Source organism: Chenopodium quinoa, unplaced genomic scaffold (genome assembly GCF_001683475.1).
Source record: "Chenopodium quinoa cultivar QQ74 unplaced genomic scaffold, ASM168347v1, whole genome shotgun sequence".
NCBI classification, from domain to species: domain Eukaryota; kingdom Viridiplantae; phylum Streptophyta; class Magnoliopsida; order Caryophyllales; family Amaranthaceae; genus Chenopodium; species Chenopodium quinoa.
The window spans coordinates 108292-126116 of NW_018742365.1; the positions used below are offsets into that span (position 1 = coordinate 108292).

Sequence of the window (17825 nt, forward strand, 5' to 3'; positions counted from 1 at the left end):
AGAATGCATTTGAGTTTCATTTGATTCAATTAGCTTTTTTGAATTCATTTTACTTTCATTTGATTTAAAAAGCTTTGTTTGAATGTGTTTGACTTAATTAGCTTTATAGAATCCTAATACGAGGACGAACTTGGAAGATTTGATAAATCAACATGAAGAATCATTAGCCCTTAATTTGGACTCAAATCACGCAATTCATGGTCACTTCATGGGTCATCAAAGTAAGGCTACGGTTTTCCTTGTAGCCTTCCTTGGTTTAGCTTGATATTGGAGTCTTCTTTACTTAGGTTTTTGCTTACAAGTTTTTACCTTTCACTTGAAAGGGTTATTCTTGTTTTAAGCACTTAGGATTTCTAATTGCAATAGGAATTTTTTTAGCTTAATAAGTTCCTAAATTGACTAGGACTAGTTTTAGCTAAGCAAGTTCCTAAGTTGTTTAGGATTTGTTTTTAGCAAAGTGAGTTCCTAAGTTGATTAGGAATTGTTTTTTGTCTAGTAGGCGTCAATAATAGCTTGGAGTGCAAGCTTGAGTTAGGATAAAATAGGCAAGTTTTATCTTAAGAGTAGTTAGAGTTTAAGTAGGATTAAATAACTAAATCAAAGTTATCTAAACTTGATTAAGTTATGCAATCCGTGGGTTTTTGTCAGATGATTAGAATTCTAATTCAAGTGGGATTAGGATAGTTGATTAAGTCTATAAATATAGGGTTGTAATCTTCGAATAATTTACAAGTTTAATCATACATTCATAATAATATTTCTTATTACTTTTGTTTAAGTTTGATTACTTAAATTCTTAATTGGTGGATTCCAATTTGTTGTTTTGTTTGTTTTAGTTAAAACAATCATGTAGGTTAATTAATTAGATGGATTCTTGATTAATTAATCTAAGTTTCTTGCTTAATTCTTAGTGAATTTTCTGTATAGAAATAGGTTAGATTCATATCTTTGTGAGGGTTAGTTTTCGGACTAAAAATCACATCAAATGCATTTGAATTTTAATTGATTCAATTAGCTTTGTTGAATGAATTTGACTTTCATTTGATTCAATTAGCTTTGTTGAATGCATTTGACTTTCATTTGATTCAATTAGCTTTGTTGAATGCATTTCACTTTCATTGGATTCAAAAAGCTTTGATTAAATGTGTTTGACTTTCATTTGATTCAATTAGCTTTGTAGAATGCATTTGACTTTCGTTTGATTCAATTAGGTTTGTTGAATGCATTTGACTTTCATTTGATTCAAAAACCTTTGTTTGAATGTGTTTGACTTTCATTTGATTCAATTAGCTTTGTAGAATGCATTTGACTTTCATTTGATTCAATTAGCTTATTTGAATGCATTTGACTTTCATTTGATTCAAAAAGCTTTGTTTGATGTGTTTGACTTTCTATTGATTCGAATAGCTTTGTAGAATGCAATTTACTTTCATTTGATTCAAATAGCTTTGTTGAATGCATTTGACTTTCATTTTATTCAAAAATCTTTGTTTGAATGTGTTTGACTTTTGTTTGATTCAATTAGCTTTTTAGAATTCATTTGACTTTCATTTGATTCAATTAGCTTTGTTGAAAACATTTGATTTCATTTGATTCAAAAAGCTTTGATTTAATGTGTTTGACTTTCTTTTCATTCTATTAGAATTGTTAAATGCATTTAATTTCATTTGATTCAAAAAGCTCTGTTTGAATGTGTTTGACTTTTATTTAATTTAATTAGCTTTGTAGAATGCATTTAACTTTCAAATGATTTAATTAGCTTTGTTGAATGCATTTGACTTTCATATGATTCAAAAAGCTTTGTTTGAATGTGTTTGACTTTCATTTGATTCAATTAGCTTTGTAGAATGCATTTGACTTTCGTTTGATTCAATTAGTTTTGTTGAAAGCATTAGACTTTCATTTGATTCAAAAAGCTTTGTTTGAATGTGTTTGACGTTCGTTTGATTCAATTAGCTTTTTAGAATGCATTTGACTTTCATTTGATTCAATTAGGTTTGGAGAATGCATTAGACTTTCATTTGATTCAAAAAGTTCTGTTTGAATGTGTTTCACTTTCATTTGATTCAATTAGCTTTGTAAAATAAATTAGATTTTCATTTGATTAAATTACCTTTGTTTGAATGTGTTTGACTTTCATTTTATTCAATTAGCTTTGTAGAATGCATTTGACATGCGTTTGATTCAATTAGTTTTGTTGAAAGCATTTGACTTTCATTTGATTCAAAACGCTTTGTTTGAATGTGTTTGACTTTCATTATATTCAATTAGCTTTTTAGAATGCGTTTGAATTTCATTTGATTCAATTAGCTTTGTTGAATGCATTTGACTTTCATTTGTTTCAAAAAGCTTTGTTTGAATGTGTTTGACTTTCATTTGATTCAATGAGCTTTGTAGAATGGATCAGACTTTCATTGGATTCAATTAGCTTTGTTTGAATGTGTTTGACTTTCACTTGATTCAGTTTTTGTAGATTGCATTAGACTTTCATTTGATTCAATTAGCTTTTTTGAATGCCTTTGACTTTCATTTGATTAAAAAAGCATTGTTTGAATGTGTTTGACTTTCATTTGATTCAATTAGCTTTTTTGATCGTGTTAAACTTTCTTTTGATTCAACTAGCTTTGTAGAATGTATTTGACTTTCATTTGATTCAATTAGCTTTGTTAAATGCATTTGACTTTCATTAGATTCAAAAACCTTTGATTGAATGTGTTTGACTGTCATTTGATTCAATTAGCTTTGTAGAATGCATTTGACTTTCATTTGATTCAATTAGCTTTGTTTAATGCATTTGACTTTCATTTGATTCAAAAAGCTTTGTTTGAATGTGTTTGACTTTCATGTGATTCAATTAGCTTTGTAGAATGCATTTGACTTTCGTTTCATTCAATTAGTTTTGTTGAAAGCATTTGACTTTCATTTGATTCAAAACGCTTTGTTTGAATGTGTTTGACTTTCATTTGATTCAATTAGCTTTTTAGAATGCATTTGAATTTCATTTGATTCAATTAGCTTTGTTGAATGCATTTGACTTTCATTTGTTTCAAAAAGCTTTGTTTGAATGTGTTTAACTTTTATTTGATTCAATGAGCTTTGTAGAATGCATCAGACTTTCATTGGATTCAATTAGCTTTGTTTGAATGTGTTTGACTTTCACTTGATTCAGTTTTTGTAGATTGCATTTAACTTTCATTTGATTTAATTAGCTTTTTTGAATGCATTTGACTTTTATTTGATTAAAAAAGCTTTGTTTGAATGTGTTTGACTTTCATTAGATTCAATTAGCTTTGTTTGATCGTGTTAAACTTTATTTTGATTCAATTAGCTTTGTTAAATGCATTTGACTTTCATTGGATTCAAAAACCTTTGATTGAATGTGTTTGACTTTCATTTGATTCAATTAGCTTTGTAGAATGCATTTCACTTTCATTTGATTCAGTTAGCTTTTTTGAATGCATTTGACTTTCATTTGATTCAAAAAGCTTTGTTTGAATGTGTTTGACTTTCATTTTATTCAATTAGCTTTTTAGAATGCATTTGACTTTCATTTGATTCAATTAGCTTTGTTGAATGCATTTCACTTTTAATTGGTTCAATTAGCTTTGTTTAATGCATTTGACTTTCATATGATTCAAAAAGCTTTGTTTGAATGTGTTTGACTTTCATTTGATTCAATTAGCTTTGTAAAATGCATTTGACTTTAATTTGATTCAATTAGCTTTTTTGAAAGCATTTGACTTTCATTTGATTCAAAAAGCTTTGTTTGAATGTGTTTGACTGTCTTTTGATTCAATTAGCTTTGGTTGATTGTGTTTGACTTTCATTTGATTCAATTAGCTTTGTAGAATGCATTTGAGTTTCATTTGATTCAATTAGCTTTTTTGAATTCATTTTACTTTCATTTGATTTAAAAAGCTTTGTTTGAATGTGTTTGACTTTCATTTGATTTAATTAGCTTTATAGAATCCTAATACGAGGACGAACTTGGAAGATTTGATAAATCAACATGAAGAATCATTAGCCCTTAATTTGGACTCAAATCACGCAATTCATGGTCACTTCATGGGTCATCAAAGTAAGGCTATGGTTTGCCTTGTAGCCTTCCTTGGTTTAGCTTGATATTGGATTTTTCTTTACATAGGTTTTTGCTTACAAGTTTTTACCTTTCACTTGAAAGGGTTATTCTTGTTTTAAGCACTTAGGATTTCTAATTGCAATAGGAATTTTTTTAGCTTAATAAGTTCCTAAATTGACTAGGACTAGTTTTAGCTAAGCAAGTTCCTAAGTTGATTAGGATTTGTTTTTAGCAAAGTGAGTTCCTAAGTTGATTAGGAATTGTTTTTTGTCTAGTAGGCGTCAATAATAGCTTGGAGTGCAAGCTTGAGTTAAGATAAAATAGGCAAGTTTTATCTTAAGAGTAGTTAGAGTTTAAGTAGGATTAAATAACTAAATCAAAGTTATCTAAACTTGATTAAGTTATGCAATCCGTGGGTTTTTGTCAGATGATTAGAATTCTAATTCAAGTGGGATTAGGATAGTTGATTAAGTCTATAAATATAGGGTTGTAATCTTCGAATAATTTACAAGTTTAATCATACATTCATAATAATATTTCTTATTACTTTTGTTTAAGTTTGATTACTTAAATTCTTAATTGGTGGATTCCAATTTGTTGTTTTGTTTGTTTTAGTTAAAACAATCATGTAGGTTAATTAATTAGATGGATTCTTGATTAATTAATCTAAGTTTCTTGCTTAATTCTTAGTGAATTTTCTGTATAGAAATAGGTTAGATTCATATCTTTGTGAGGGTTAGTTTTCGGACTAAAAATCACATCAAATGCATTTGAATTTTAATTGATTCAATTAGCTTTGTTGAATGAATTTGACTTTCATCTGATTCAAAAAGCTTTGTTTGAATGTGTTTGACTTTTATTTGATTCAATTAGCTTTGTTTGAATGTGTTTGACTTTCATTTGATTCAAAAAGCTTTGTTTGAATGTGTTTGACTTTCATTTGATTCAGTTAGCTTCGTAGAATGCATTTGACTTTCATTTAAATCAGTTAGCTTTGTTGAATGCATTTGTCTTTCATTTGTTTCAAAAAGCTTTGTTTGAATGTGTTTGACTTTCATTTGATTCAATTAGCTTTGTAGAACGCATTAGACTTTCATTTGATTCAATTAGCTTTGTTTGAATGTGTTTGACTTTCATTTGATTCAATTTTTGTAGAATGCATTTCACTTTCATTTAATTCAATTAGCTTTTTTGAATGCATTTTGATTTTCATTTGATTAAAAAAGCTTTATTTGAATGTGTTTGACTTTAATTTGATTCAATTAGCTTTGTTTGATTGTGTTTAACTTTCTTTTGATTCAATTAGCTTGGTAGAATGCATATGACTACCATTTCATTCAATTAGCTTTGTTGAATGCATTTGACTTTCATTTGATTTAAAAAGCTTAGTTTAAATGTGTTTGACTTTCATTTGATTCAATTAGCTTTGTTGAATGCATTTGACTTTCATTTGATTCAATTAGCTTTGTTGAATGCATTTCACTTTCATTGGATTCAAAAAGCTTTGATTAAATGTGTTTGACTTTCATTTGATTCAATTAGCTTTGTAGAATGCATTTGACTTTCGTTTGATTCAATTAGGTTTGTTGAATGCATTTGACTTTCATTTGATTCAAAAAGCTTTGTTTGAATGTGTTTGACTTTCATTTGATTCAATTAGCTTTGTAGAATGCATTTGACTTTCATTTGATTCAATTAGCTTATTTGAATGCATTTGACTTTCATTTGATTCAAAAAGCTTTGTTTGATGTGTTTGACTTTCTATTGATTCGAATAGCTTTGTAGAATGCAATTTACTTTCATTTGATTCAAATAGCTTTGTTGAATGCATTTGACTTTCATTTTATTCAAAAATCTTTGTTTGAATGTGTTTGACTTTTGTTTGATTCAATTAGCTTTTTAGAATTCATTTGACTTTCATTTGATTCAATTAGCTTTGTTGAAAACATTTGATTTCATTTGATTCAAAAAGCTTTGATTTAATGTGTTTGACTTTCTTTTCATTCTATTAGAATTGTTAAATGCATTTAATTTCATTTGATTCAAAAAGCTCTGTTTGAATGTGTTTGACTTTTATTTAATTTAATTAGCTTTGTAGAATGCATTTAACTTTCAAATGATTCAATTAGCTTTGTTGAATGCATTTGACTTTCATATGATTCAAAAAGCTTTGTTTGAATGTGTTTGACTTTCATTTGATTCAATTAGCTTTGTAGAATGCATTTAACTTTCGTTTGATTCAATTAGTTTTGTTGAAAGCATTAGACTTTCATTTGATTCAAAAAGCTTTGTTTGAATGTGTTTGACGTTCGTTTGATTCAATTAGCTTTTTAGAATGCATTTGACTTTCATTTGATTCAATTAGGTTTGGAGAATGCATTAGACTTTCATTTGATTCAAAAAGTTCTGTTTGAATGTGTTTCACTTTCATTTGATTCAATTAGCTTTGTAAAATAAATTAGATTTTCATTTGATTAAATTACCTTTGTTTGAATGTGTTTGACTTTCATTTTATTCAATTAGCTTTGTAGAATGCATTTGACATGCGTTTGATTCAATTAGTTTTGTTGAAAGCATTTGACTTTCATTTGATTCAAAACGCTTTGTTTGAATGTGTTTGACTTTCATTATATTCAATTAGCTTTTTAGAATGCGTTTGAATTTCATTTGATTCAATTAGCTTTGTTGAATGCATTTGACTTTCATTTGTTTCAAAAAGCTTTGTTTGAATGTGTTTGACTTTCATTTGATTCAATGAGCTTTGTAGAATGCATCAGACTTTCATTGGATTCAATTAGCTTTGTTTGAATGTGTTTGACTTTCACTTGATTCAGTTTTTGTAGATTGCATTAGACTTTCATTTGATTCAATTCGCTTTTTTGAATGCCTTTGACTTTCATTTGATTAAAAAAGCATTGTTTGAATGTGTTTGACTTTCATTTGATTCAATTAGCTTTTTTGATCGTGTTAAACTTTCTTTTGATTCAACTAGCTTTGTAGAATGTATTTGACTTTCATTTGATTCAATTAGCTTTGTTAAATGCATTTGACTTTCATTAGATTCAAAAACCTTTGATTGAATGTGTTTGACTGTCATTTGATTCAATTAGCTTTGTAGAATGCATTTGACTTTCATTTGATTCAATTAGCTTTGTTTAATGCATTTGACTTTCATTTGATTCAAAAAGCTTTGTTTGAATGTGTTTGACTTTCATGTGATTCAATTAGCTTTGTAGAATGCATTTGACTTTCGTTTCATTCAATTAGTTTTGTTGAAAGCATTTGACTTTCATTTGATTCAAAACGCTTTGTTTGAATGTGTTTGACTTTCATTTGATTCAATTAGCTTTTTAGAATGCATTTGAATTTCATTTGATTCAATTAGCTTTGTTGAATGCATTTGACTTTCATTTGTTTCAAAAAGCTTTGTTTGAATGTGTTTAACTTTTATTTGATTCAATGAGCTTTGTAGAATGCATCAGACTTTCATTGGATTCAATTAGCTTTGTTTGAATGTGTTTGACTTTCACTTGATTCAGTTTTTGTAGATTGCATTTAACTTTCATTTGATTTAATTAGCTTTTTTGAATGCATTTGACTTTTATTTGATTAAAAAAGCTTTGTTTGAATGTGTTTGACTTTCATTAGATTCAATTAGCTTTGTTTGATCGTGTTAAACTTTATTTTGATTCAATTAGCTTTGTTAAATGCATTTGACTTTCATTGGATTCAAAAACCTTTGATTGAATGTGTTTGACTTTCATTTGATTCAATTAGCTTTGTAGAATGCATTTGACTTTCATTCGATTTAATTAGCTTTGTTGAATGCATTTGACTTTCATCTGATTGAAAAAGCTTTATTTGAATCTTTTTTTACATTCCTTTGATTCAATTAGCGTTGTTGAATGCATTTGACTTTCATTTGATTCAAAAAGCTTTGATCGAATGTGTTTAACTTTCATTTGATTCAATTAGCTTTGTCGAATGCATTTGACTTTTATTTAATTCAATTAGCTTTGTTGAAAGCATTTGACTTTCATTTGATTCCAAAAGCTTTTTTTGAATGTGTTTGACCTTCAGTTGATTCAATTAGCTTTTTAGAATTCATTTGACTTTCATTTTATTCAATTAGCTTTGTTGAATGCATTTGACATTAATTTAATTAAAAAAGCTTTGTTTGAATGTGTTGGACTTTCATTTGGTTCAATTAGCTTTGTAGAATGCATTTCACTTTCATTTGAGTCAATTAGCTTTGTTGAATGCATTTAGATTTCATTTGATTAATAAAGCCTTGTTTGAATGTGTTTGACTTTCTCTTGATTCAATTAGCTTTGTTTGATTGTGTTTAACTTTCTTTTGATTCAATTAGCTTTGTAGAATGCATTTGACTTTCATTTTATTCAATTAGCTTTGTTAAATGCATTTGACTTTCATTTGATACAAAAAGCTTTGATTGAATGTGTTTGACTTTCATTTGATTCAATTATCTTTGTTTGATTGTTTTTTACTTTCGTTTGATTCAAATAGCTTTTTAGAATGCGTTTGACTTTCATTGATTCAATTAGCTTTGTTGAAAGCATTTGACTTTCATTTGATTCAAAAAGCTTTGTTTGAATGTGTTTGACTTTCATTTTATTCTATTAGTTTTTTAGAATGCATTTGACTTTCATTTGATTTAATTAGCTTTGTTGAATGCATTAGACTTTCATTTGATTCAATTAGCTTTGTTTTAATGTGTTTGACTTTCATTTAATTCAATTTTTGTAGATTGCATTTGACATTCATTTGATTTAATTATTTTTTTTGAATGTGTTTGACTTTCATTTGATTCAAAAAGCTTTGTTTGAATGTGTTTGACTTTCATTTGATTCAATTAGCTTTGTTTGATCGTGTTTAACTTTCTTTTGATTCAATTATCTTTGAAGAATGCATTTGACTTTCATTTGATTCAATTAGCTTTGTTGAATGCATTTGACTTTTATTTGATTCAAAAAGCTTTGATTGAATGTGTTTGACTTTCATTTGATTCAATTACCTTTGTAGAATGCATTTGAGTTTTATTTGATTCAATTAGCTTTGTGAAAAGCATTTGACTTTCGTTTGATTCAAAAAGCTTTGTTTGAATGTGTTTGAGTTTCATTTTTATTCAATTAGATTTGTAGAATGCATTTGACTTTCATTTGATTCAATTAACTTTGTTGAAAGCATTTTTCATTTGATGCGGGAGAGTTACAATTTCCTAGCTGACTTCCTTCTTACGCCTGTACCTGCACAAGTAACGGAGACTCCGGATTGGGGGTGGGAGTTCCGCCTCCGAAGATTAAGTTAGTATCTTTTTGAAGTGGAAATAAGAACAATGAATGCTGCTCGACTGGAGAGCGTTTATTATGGGGTTTTGTGTTTTTAGGTGGTTGGAATTAAATTGCGATCCCCATCAATGAGGTCTACCCCTACTATTTATAGTAAGGGAGAACTGTACCTCAATTAGGGCATAAAGGACACGTGTCACAAAGGTATTGGGCCCTCGCTGACCGTTGTAAGATTGACACGTGCCAAGCCTTCATTGGGCCACGTGTCTAAGGGTATTTTTACCCTAAACATCTGCCCCTCACAGGTGTGATGTGGCCTATCCACGTGTCACCTGTGACAGACGTAGGGTGCATGGGGTAAGAGACGGTTCGTCTGCTTCCCCCCTCTTTGAATTTCAAATTTTCGTGCAGAAGGTGACTATTTGCCTTCTGCCTCTTCCTATAAATAGGACTTACTACCTCTCTCCTCCCCACTTCTCAAAATTTTCAAAAATTTCCTGAGAAAAGCTCTAATACCGGCTGCTACTTTCAATACTTTCGAGCATCCGATTTTTTTTCAAAATCTTTGACATCTGCCTACCGGCTGAGTGCAGATTAGCAAGGTACCACCTGCTTCCTTTCTCTTTTTTCCCCTAGATTTTAAGGACCTCACTCGGCATTTTGCCGCCTAGATACATTTTTCAAAATTTCTTGAGTTACACCTACCTCAGCCGGAATTTGTCGTCTGAGGTATCTGAAACAGATTTCTCTAGACCATTTTAAAATACCCTCATCCGGCATTTTGCCGCATGGGGCTGGTTTGAGCAGTCCTTACTTTCTAAACATAAGTTCAAAAAACTCCCTCATCCGGCGTTTTGCCGTCTGGGGCCTGTTTGAGAACAAATTTGAATTTTTTCATACGGGTCAAATATACTCCCATCCGGCATTGTGCCGCATGGGGCCCCTTTGAGCCAACTTTGTTTTTACTCAAACAAGAAGTAAATAACCCTCATCCAGTATTTTGCCGCATAGGGGTTGTTTGAGCAGCTTTTGCTTTTTCTCAAACTAGTTATAAATAACCCCATCTAGCCTTTAGCCGTATGGGGGTTGTTTGACCAGCCTTTGTTCTCAAACAATATTCTAGTAGCCCCCATCCGGCGTCTAACCGTATGGGGGTTGTTTGAGCTGCCTTTGTTCTCTAAGGGTTGTTTGAGTAGCCTTTGTTCTCAAACAACATTCAAATAGCCACCATCCGGCGTCTAACCGTATGGGGGTTGTTTTAGCTGCCTTTAGCTTTTTCTCAAACATCATTCAAATAGCCCCCATCCGGCATCTAACCATATGGGGGTTGTTTGAGCAGCCTTGGCTTTTTCTCAAACATCATTCAAATAGCCCCCATCCGGCATCTAACCGTATGGGGGTTGTTTGAGCAGCCTTGGCTTTTTCTCAAACATCATTCAAATAGCCCCCATCCGGCATTTAACCGTATGGGGGTTGTTTGAGCAGCCTTGGCTTTTTCTCAAACATCATTCAAATAGCCCCCATCCGGCATCTAACCGTATGGGGGTTGTTTGAGCAGCCTTGACTTTTTCTCAAACATCATTCAAATAGCCCCCATCCTGCATCTAACCGTATGGGGGTTGTTTGAGCAGCCTTGGCTTTTTCTCAAACATACAAATAGCCCCCATACGGCATTTAACCGTATGGGGGTCGTTTGAGCAGCCTTAGCTTTTTCTCAAACGTCATTCAAATTACCCCCATCTGGTATTTAACCGTATGGGGGTCGTTTGAGCAGCCTTGGCTTTTTCTCAAACATACAAATAGCCCCCATACGGCATTTAATCGTATGGGGTCGTTTGAGCAACCTTAGCTTTTTCTCAAACGTCATTCAAATTGCCCCCATCCGGTATTTAACCGTATGGGGGTCGTTTGAGCAGCCTTGGCTTTTTCTCAAACATACAAATAGCCTTCATCCGGCGTCTAACCGTATGGGGGTTGTTTGGGCAGCCTTTAGCTTTTTCTCAAACATACAAATAGCCCCCATACGAAATTTAACCGTCTGGGGGTCGTTTGAGCAGCCTTGGCTTTTTCTCAAACATACAAATAGCCCCATACGGCATTTAACCGTATGGGGGTCGTTTGAGCAGCCTTAGCTTTTTCTCAAACGTCATTCAAATTGCCCCCATCCGGTATTTAACCGTATGGGGATCGTTTGAGCAGCCTTGGATTTTTCTCAAACATACAAATAGCCCCCATACGGCATTTAATCGTATGGGGGTTGTTTGAGCAGCCTTCACTCCATCTCTGCTAACCTTCATCCGGGACTCCACCGCTTGGGGGGCTTTTGAATGAGCTTCCATTAAATACGTCTGATCTATTTTTCTTCATTTCAGCTTCAAACACATTCGGAGACTTCCGCCTGTGGAGGTTTCAAGCCACCATCTCAGCAAATCTCAACCTTCAAAGGTACCGCCTGTACCCTTTTTCAATTCTTTTAGTTAATTTTCCGGTTGCATAGATAGGATATGGACCCTTCCAATATACACTCGGCACAGCCTACGACTGTGGTCAGCCGGTCACCAGGGACGGCTGAGTCTAGGACTGGGACTGCCGTCTGGGGTATTTGGGCGAACCTTCACCTACCTCGAATCCGACCGTCTCTGTTCATGGCTCGGATAAGGTGGACGGCAGTTGACCCGGATTACAAGTCCGATGATGCAGCAAAAGATCCGGCTGACCCCCTAAACGAAGACCAGACGGTAGGACCGTCTGGTGAAATTCCTTTGGAAGAAACCCTAGAGACTCGTCAAGATTCCCCGAGTGGTCCAAGCACACCTGGTGACAGCATATTGGAAGACTCTGATTCTAATGCCGAAGGATCCGGCGACGAATCTGCTGGAGAAGAGTCTGGGTCTGAATCTGAAGCCCCCGTACAGGAGGCCGAGCCTATTAATGAGAAGGCTTACAAATGGCCGGCTAAGGGGGATCCGACTGACATGACCATGTCTGCGAGAGATGTGGTCACCCTAACTGCAACCCTTCCTGCCTTTATTTTTGAAAGGAAACTAGTTGGGAAGGACTGGGAAATAAGAGTCCCGCCTGAGATGAGCTTGTTAAAAGCTTCAACTTGACCGTTTGCTTGAGGATGGCCAACGGATGCAAAGTAGTGGGAAATCCCTTGATCTTGCAGCCAAGTCTTCAGGACAGGCGTTTCGAACTAGGGGCCATTGTCAAAGACCATTGACATTGGTACACCGAACCGGGTGATGACATTTCTCCAAATGAAGGAGATGACATCCTTAGTTTTGATGCCCTTTACCGCCTCGGCCTCAACCCACTTGGTGAAGTAATCAACAGCCACTAAAATGTATCTTTTGCCGCCTGGGGCAGGAGTGTATGGCCCCAAAATGTCCATGCCCCATTTGGCAAAGAGAATAGGGCTGTGAGTAGTTGTTAAATCAGTGGCCGGCTGTCTGATCAGCCGGCCAAACTTCTGGCACTTGTCACATCTTTTTACCAGATCTAATGAATCTGCCTCGAGGGTAGGCGAAAAGTATCCTTGCCGCCTGGCTCTTTTGGCAAGTGTCTTCCCGCCAATGTGTGATCCACAGAAGCCGGCGTGCAGATCTTCCAGTATTTCCTTTCCCCTTTCTAGGGTAACACATTTGAATAGTGGCTGTAGGTAACCCTTCCGGAAAAGTTCACCTTTGTGCATTACGAAGCTTAATGCTCGTCTCTTAAGAGCAGCCACCTCAGACGAGACACCCGGTAGGGTGCCGTCTACCAGGTATTCCCGGATGGGGTCCATCCAAGTGGAGCTTCGATCTAGAACTCCAATGGAGTCGTGTTCAATGCTTTTCTTTTCCATGACTTCCTAGAAGACTGACCTAGGCGTATCACATGTGGCGGATGATGCAAGTTTTGATAGTGCATCCGCCTGATTATTCTCGGACCTTGGCACTTGACTTAGATTAAACTCATCAAATGCCCCGGCCTCTTCCTTGACTGTCAGAAGATACTTAATCATTACCGGATGGGTGGCTTCGTAGTCACCATGGTATTGGCTAACGATTAGTTGAGAATCAGAGAAGGCGTCGACCTTTCTTGCCCCGACTGCCTTACACATCCGGATACCGGCTAGCAGGGCCTCGTATTCTGCCTCATTATTTGAAGCTTGGAATTTGAACATGAGGGCATACTCGAATTTATCCCCTTCCGGAGAATGACAAATTACGCCTGCCCCACATCTTGCCATTGTAGAACTACCATCTACGAATACCTTCCAAACTTGATCAATAATGTCTAGCTATAATGGTCTTGTCATTTCGACAATGAAATCAGCAAATGCCTGACCCTTTATTGCCCGCCTGGGTTCGAAGGATATTTCGAGACTTTGAATTTCAATGGCCCATTTAATCATCTTGCATGATGACTCCATGGTGGTCATTGGTCTTTTGAGGGGCTGGTCGGTGTAGACGGTTACCGGATGAGCCAAAAAGTAGGGTTTCAACCACTTGACTGCTTTGTACAACGCCAAACCAAATTTTTCAATTGTGGGGTACCGGAGCTCAGCATTCCTAAGTACATGACTTATGAAATACACCGGGAGCTGATTGCCGTCTCTATCAGCAAGGAGAACGGCACTCAGAGAATGATCTGAGATGGCCAAGTACATGTAGAGAGCCTCTTGTGGTAAGGGACTCACTAGCCTTGGTAAGGAATGCAAGTGCTGTTTTAGGCGTTGAAACGCCGCTTCAGCCTCTTCACCCCATTCAAACCTTGACCTTTTCTTGATTGCTTGGAAGAAATAAAGGCACTTGTCACCTGACCGGCTGAGGAATCTCCCCAATGCCGGCAGACAACCTGTAAGCTTTTGAGCCTCTCGAACCGTACGGGGTGACTTCATGTCTATTACCGCCTGTACCTTTTCCGAATTGGCCTCTATGCCCTTTTGATCAATCAAGAATCCGAGAAACTTTCCAGACTCAACCCCAAAGACGCACTTTTTTGGATTAAGCATGACTCTATGTCGCCTGAGGGTGGTGAAGGTTTCTCGGAGGTCAACTAGATGATCCACCTGGAGTTTGGATTTGACAATCATATCATCAATGTACACCTCCACGTTCCTTCCAATTTGGTGAAAAAATACAGAGTTGATCATACGTTGGAAGGTGGCAGGCGCATTTTTCAATCCAAACGGCATCATAGTGTAACAATACAACCCCTGATCAGTGACGAATGTTGTTTTCTCCTGATCCTTCTTCCATAGGGGTATCTGATGGAAGCCCGAGTAGGCATCCATGAAACTCATCAAAGCATGGTCGGCTGTGGAATCGACCAGGTGGTCGATCTTTGGAAGTGGATAACTGTCCTTTGGACATGCCTTGTTCAAATTCGTGTAATCTACACACATCCGCCAAGTACCATTCGGCTTTTTTACAAGTACTACGTTTGCTATCCACTGTTGCATTGCCGAATATACCCAGCATCTAAGAGTTTCTTGACCTCGGCTACTGCCGACTGAGATCTTTCCTCGCCATGATTCCTCTTCTTTTGCCTTACCGGCTTCTTTTTAGGATCCACATCGAGTTTATGGACAGCAAGGTCCGGGCTTATACCCGGCATTTCTTCTACTTCAAAGGCAAACACATCTTTGAATTCTTTGAGAAGAGATGGCAAGTCTGCCCCTAATGTTTTCAAAGCAGCCGTCCCAATTTTGACGGTCCTGTCTGGCCGACTGTCATCTAATATGATGTCTATGCTCTCACCAGCCGGCTGGGGCCGGAGGTCGTCTGACCTCTCCCCTGATAGTGATTGTTATTGCTTTGTTTTGATGGACTCTAGTGGATCCGCCTTTCTCTTTTTGCCGGCTGGGGCAGGTACTTCAGATGCTTCTTGATCACAATCATCAGGTATTTCAACATTGTCTTGACCGTCTGCGGTCAAAATTAGCTTGATGTCCGAGAGGTAACACTCCCTTGCCATCTTTTGGTCCCCGCTCAAGGAACCGACCGTGTCGTCGTCCCTCTCAAATTTTATCAACATTAGAGAAGGGATAATGACAGCCTTGGAGATGTTTAAGGTAGGTCGGCCAATGATCAAGTTGTAGGCCGTTAGTTCCTCAACGACAAGGACCTTGACAACCATGTGCCGACCTAGACCCTTCTCTCCAAACCGGATGGGTAGATCAATAATTCCTACCGGATGTACGACTCTTCCCCCAAAGCCTACTAGGGGGTAGGTAACCTGATTCATGTTGCTTGGTTTATACTTCAGCTTTTCCAAGCACCGATAGCTTATAATGTCGAACGGGCTTCCCGTGTCAATCAGTATACGGCCAACTCGCTGATTGGCAATTTTACACTCGACAACTATGGGGTCATCATGGGGCCGCCTGACATTCCCCCTGTCTTTCTCGGAGATATGGACCTCCGGAAAGGAGCTTTTTGACGTCTGACCATCATCCACTGAGTTGATCAATCTTCTAATATTGTCTTTAGTACCCCGGATGGTAGGACCACCGCCTGCAAGACCTCCGGCTATTGTGAAGATAGTATCTTCATCTGTGTCCGAGTGGTTTGCCGTCTGCTTCGGTTGCGGCCCTTTATTTTGTTTAGAAGTACTCTTTGACTTGGGCAAATATGATTTTAGAGCCCCTTCGTCAGCTAAGCGGTCAAGAAGCCGCCTGAGGCTAAAACAACCCTCAGTGTCGTGACCAATTTCTTCGTGGAAATGGCAATACTTGCTTTTGTCCCGACTGCTGACGGGACTCTTCATTGCAGCCGGTTTTTCTAGGTTCAACCGGTCTTTTACCTCCTTGAGAATAAAGGCGCAATCCTTGGCGAATTCGTATTTAGGGACGTGCGGATCCGACCTCTTTCTCTTTTGGGAGGGTTGTCCGGATGAGTCTGTCACCCAGACCTCCTTTTTTTTCTTTTCCTCCTTTTTGGCCGGCTGGGCAGGCCGGCTCTCCTGCTTTTCAGATCGTTTGTACTCCGACGGTGTCTTGATGGCGCAGAGCTCCAATGCCTGGATGTACGCTTCTGCTTTCATCAATGCCTCATAGAGGGTGGAGACCCTCTTCCTGACTAAGTCGAATTTAAATGTCGACCCGTCTTTCACTCCTTTGAAAAAGTCCGTGTAGGCGACTTCATCAGAAAGGCCATGGATTTGGATCCTCATCAGGTTAAACTGCCTGACATAGGACCTAATTCCCTCTTTTTCTCCCTGTTGTATTGCCCCTAGGTCGAGGCTTGTGTTTTTGGCATGGATATTCATCGAGAAGTTGGACGTAAACCAGTACGCCATCGTCCTGAAATTATTGATGCACCCGGAAGGTATGTTACCAAACCAACGTTGAGCAATCCCTTTCAACGTGGCCGGGAAGCATCTACACCATGAGGCATCGTCCAAACCCTGCAAATACATCAGGTTTGTATACGCCATCAAGTGATCTTACGGGTTAGAGGTACCATCATAGGCACCTACCAATATGTTTTTAATTTTTGATGGCTGGGCCATCTCAGTAATTTCCCTGGAGAACGCCGTTGGCTGTTCCCCAAGTCTTTGCAGACGGAGCTGCCAGTCCATGGGCTGGACGGGTGGTGGCTGACCTCCAAAGTCTGCTGATAAGGTGTTCCAAAAGGCATGTATGGATGTAATGCCGGCTGAATCATATGGGGACCGGATCGCGCGGAAAACTCTTCGTGCGTCTGGCTCCCCTTGCTGGTTTGTGAATGCCTTCCTGATGTTGTATGGAAGCTGTCATGGAACGTGGACGTTGATGCCGAGTCAGAGAAGTGAGTTCTTTTGTCTTCCAGGAGTACCCGGGCATCGGAGTAGAGTTTTTTCGTTCCATCCGGCTGTATATGCCGCACAGGTTTTTTAATCCCTTCCATGGGAACCCGAAGTCTTGAAAGCTCAAAGGGCCTGATTGGCACTGTTGGTTTTGGGTGAGGGGTAGAAGCTCTCCCCTTTACCGACTTGATTGTCTTTCTTCCATGATACCTCTTTTCCGCGTGGCCCTTACGAGGACCATCTGACTTATCAAGGAAACCCCTGATTTCCCCCTTGAAATTATCCATCATATTCAAGAGTTCATCCCTGGAGACTGGAGAGTCCCCTGCGGTAGAAGTTAACCCAAGCGGTCCCCTGGTAGGATGATTTGGGCCTGCCTGCTGCTCTGTTCGTTCCCTCTTGTCTTTGGAACGAGTATGCTTGGTTCGGAAGGAACCATCGGCGGTAGTGTAGGTTTCTAACTCATAGTTATCGGCTGTATCTTGGTCCGAATGGACCTCAACCTCCCCAATGGGCAGATTGCCTTTACCAGGTAGTATAGGCTCAGATGTCATCTAGAAAGTACTCTCCCCACAGACGGCGCCAGATGTTTGGGGGTTTTCTATGTGTCCTTCGGAAGAGTTACAATTTCCTAGCAGACTTCCTTCTTACGCCTGTACCTG

The 17825-nt window shown here is 37.0% G+C and overlaps 1 protein-coding gene across 1 annotated transcript; it reads right to left on the reverse strand.

The window, feature by feature from the left end:
• Window positions 1-15183: 15183 nt before the first annotated feature.
• Window positions 15184-16548, reverse strand: LOC110696506. The gene has a single exon (XM_021873814.1). It carries the CDS (start codon window positions 16546-16548, stop codon window positions 15184-15186), a length of 1365 nt encoding a protein of 454 aa, XP_021729506.1.
• Between the last annotated feature and the right edge of the window lie 1277 nt (window positions 16549-17825).

Coding starts and splice junctions, on each gene's coding strand:
- LOC110696506 (XM_021873814.1), bottom strand. CDS start 16,548: ATGAGGATCCAAATCCATGGCCTTTCTGATGAAGTCGCCTACACGGAC.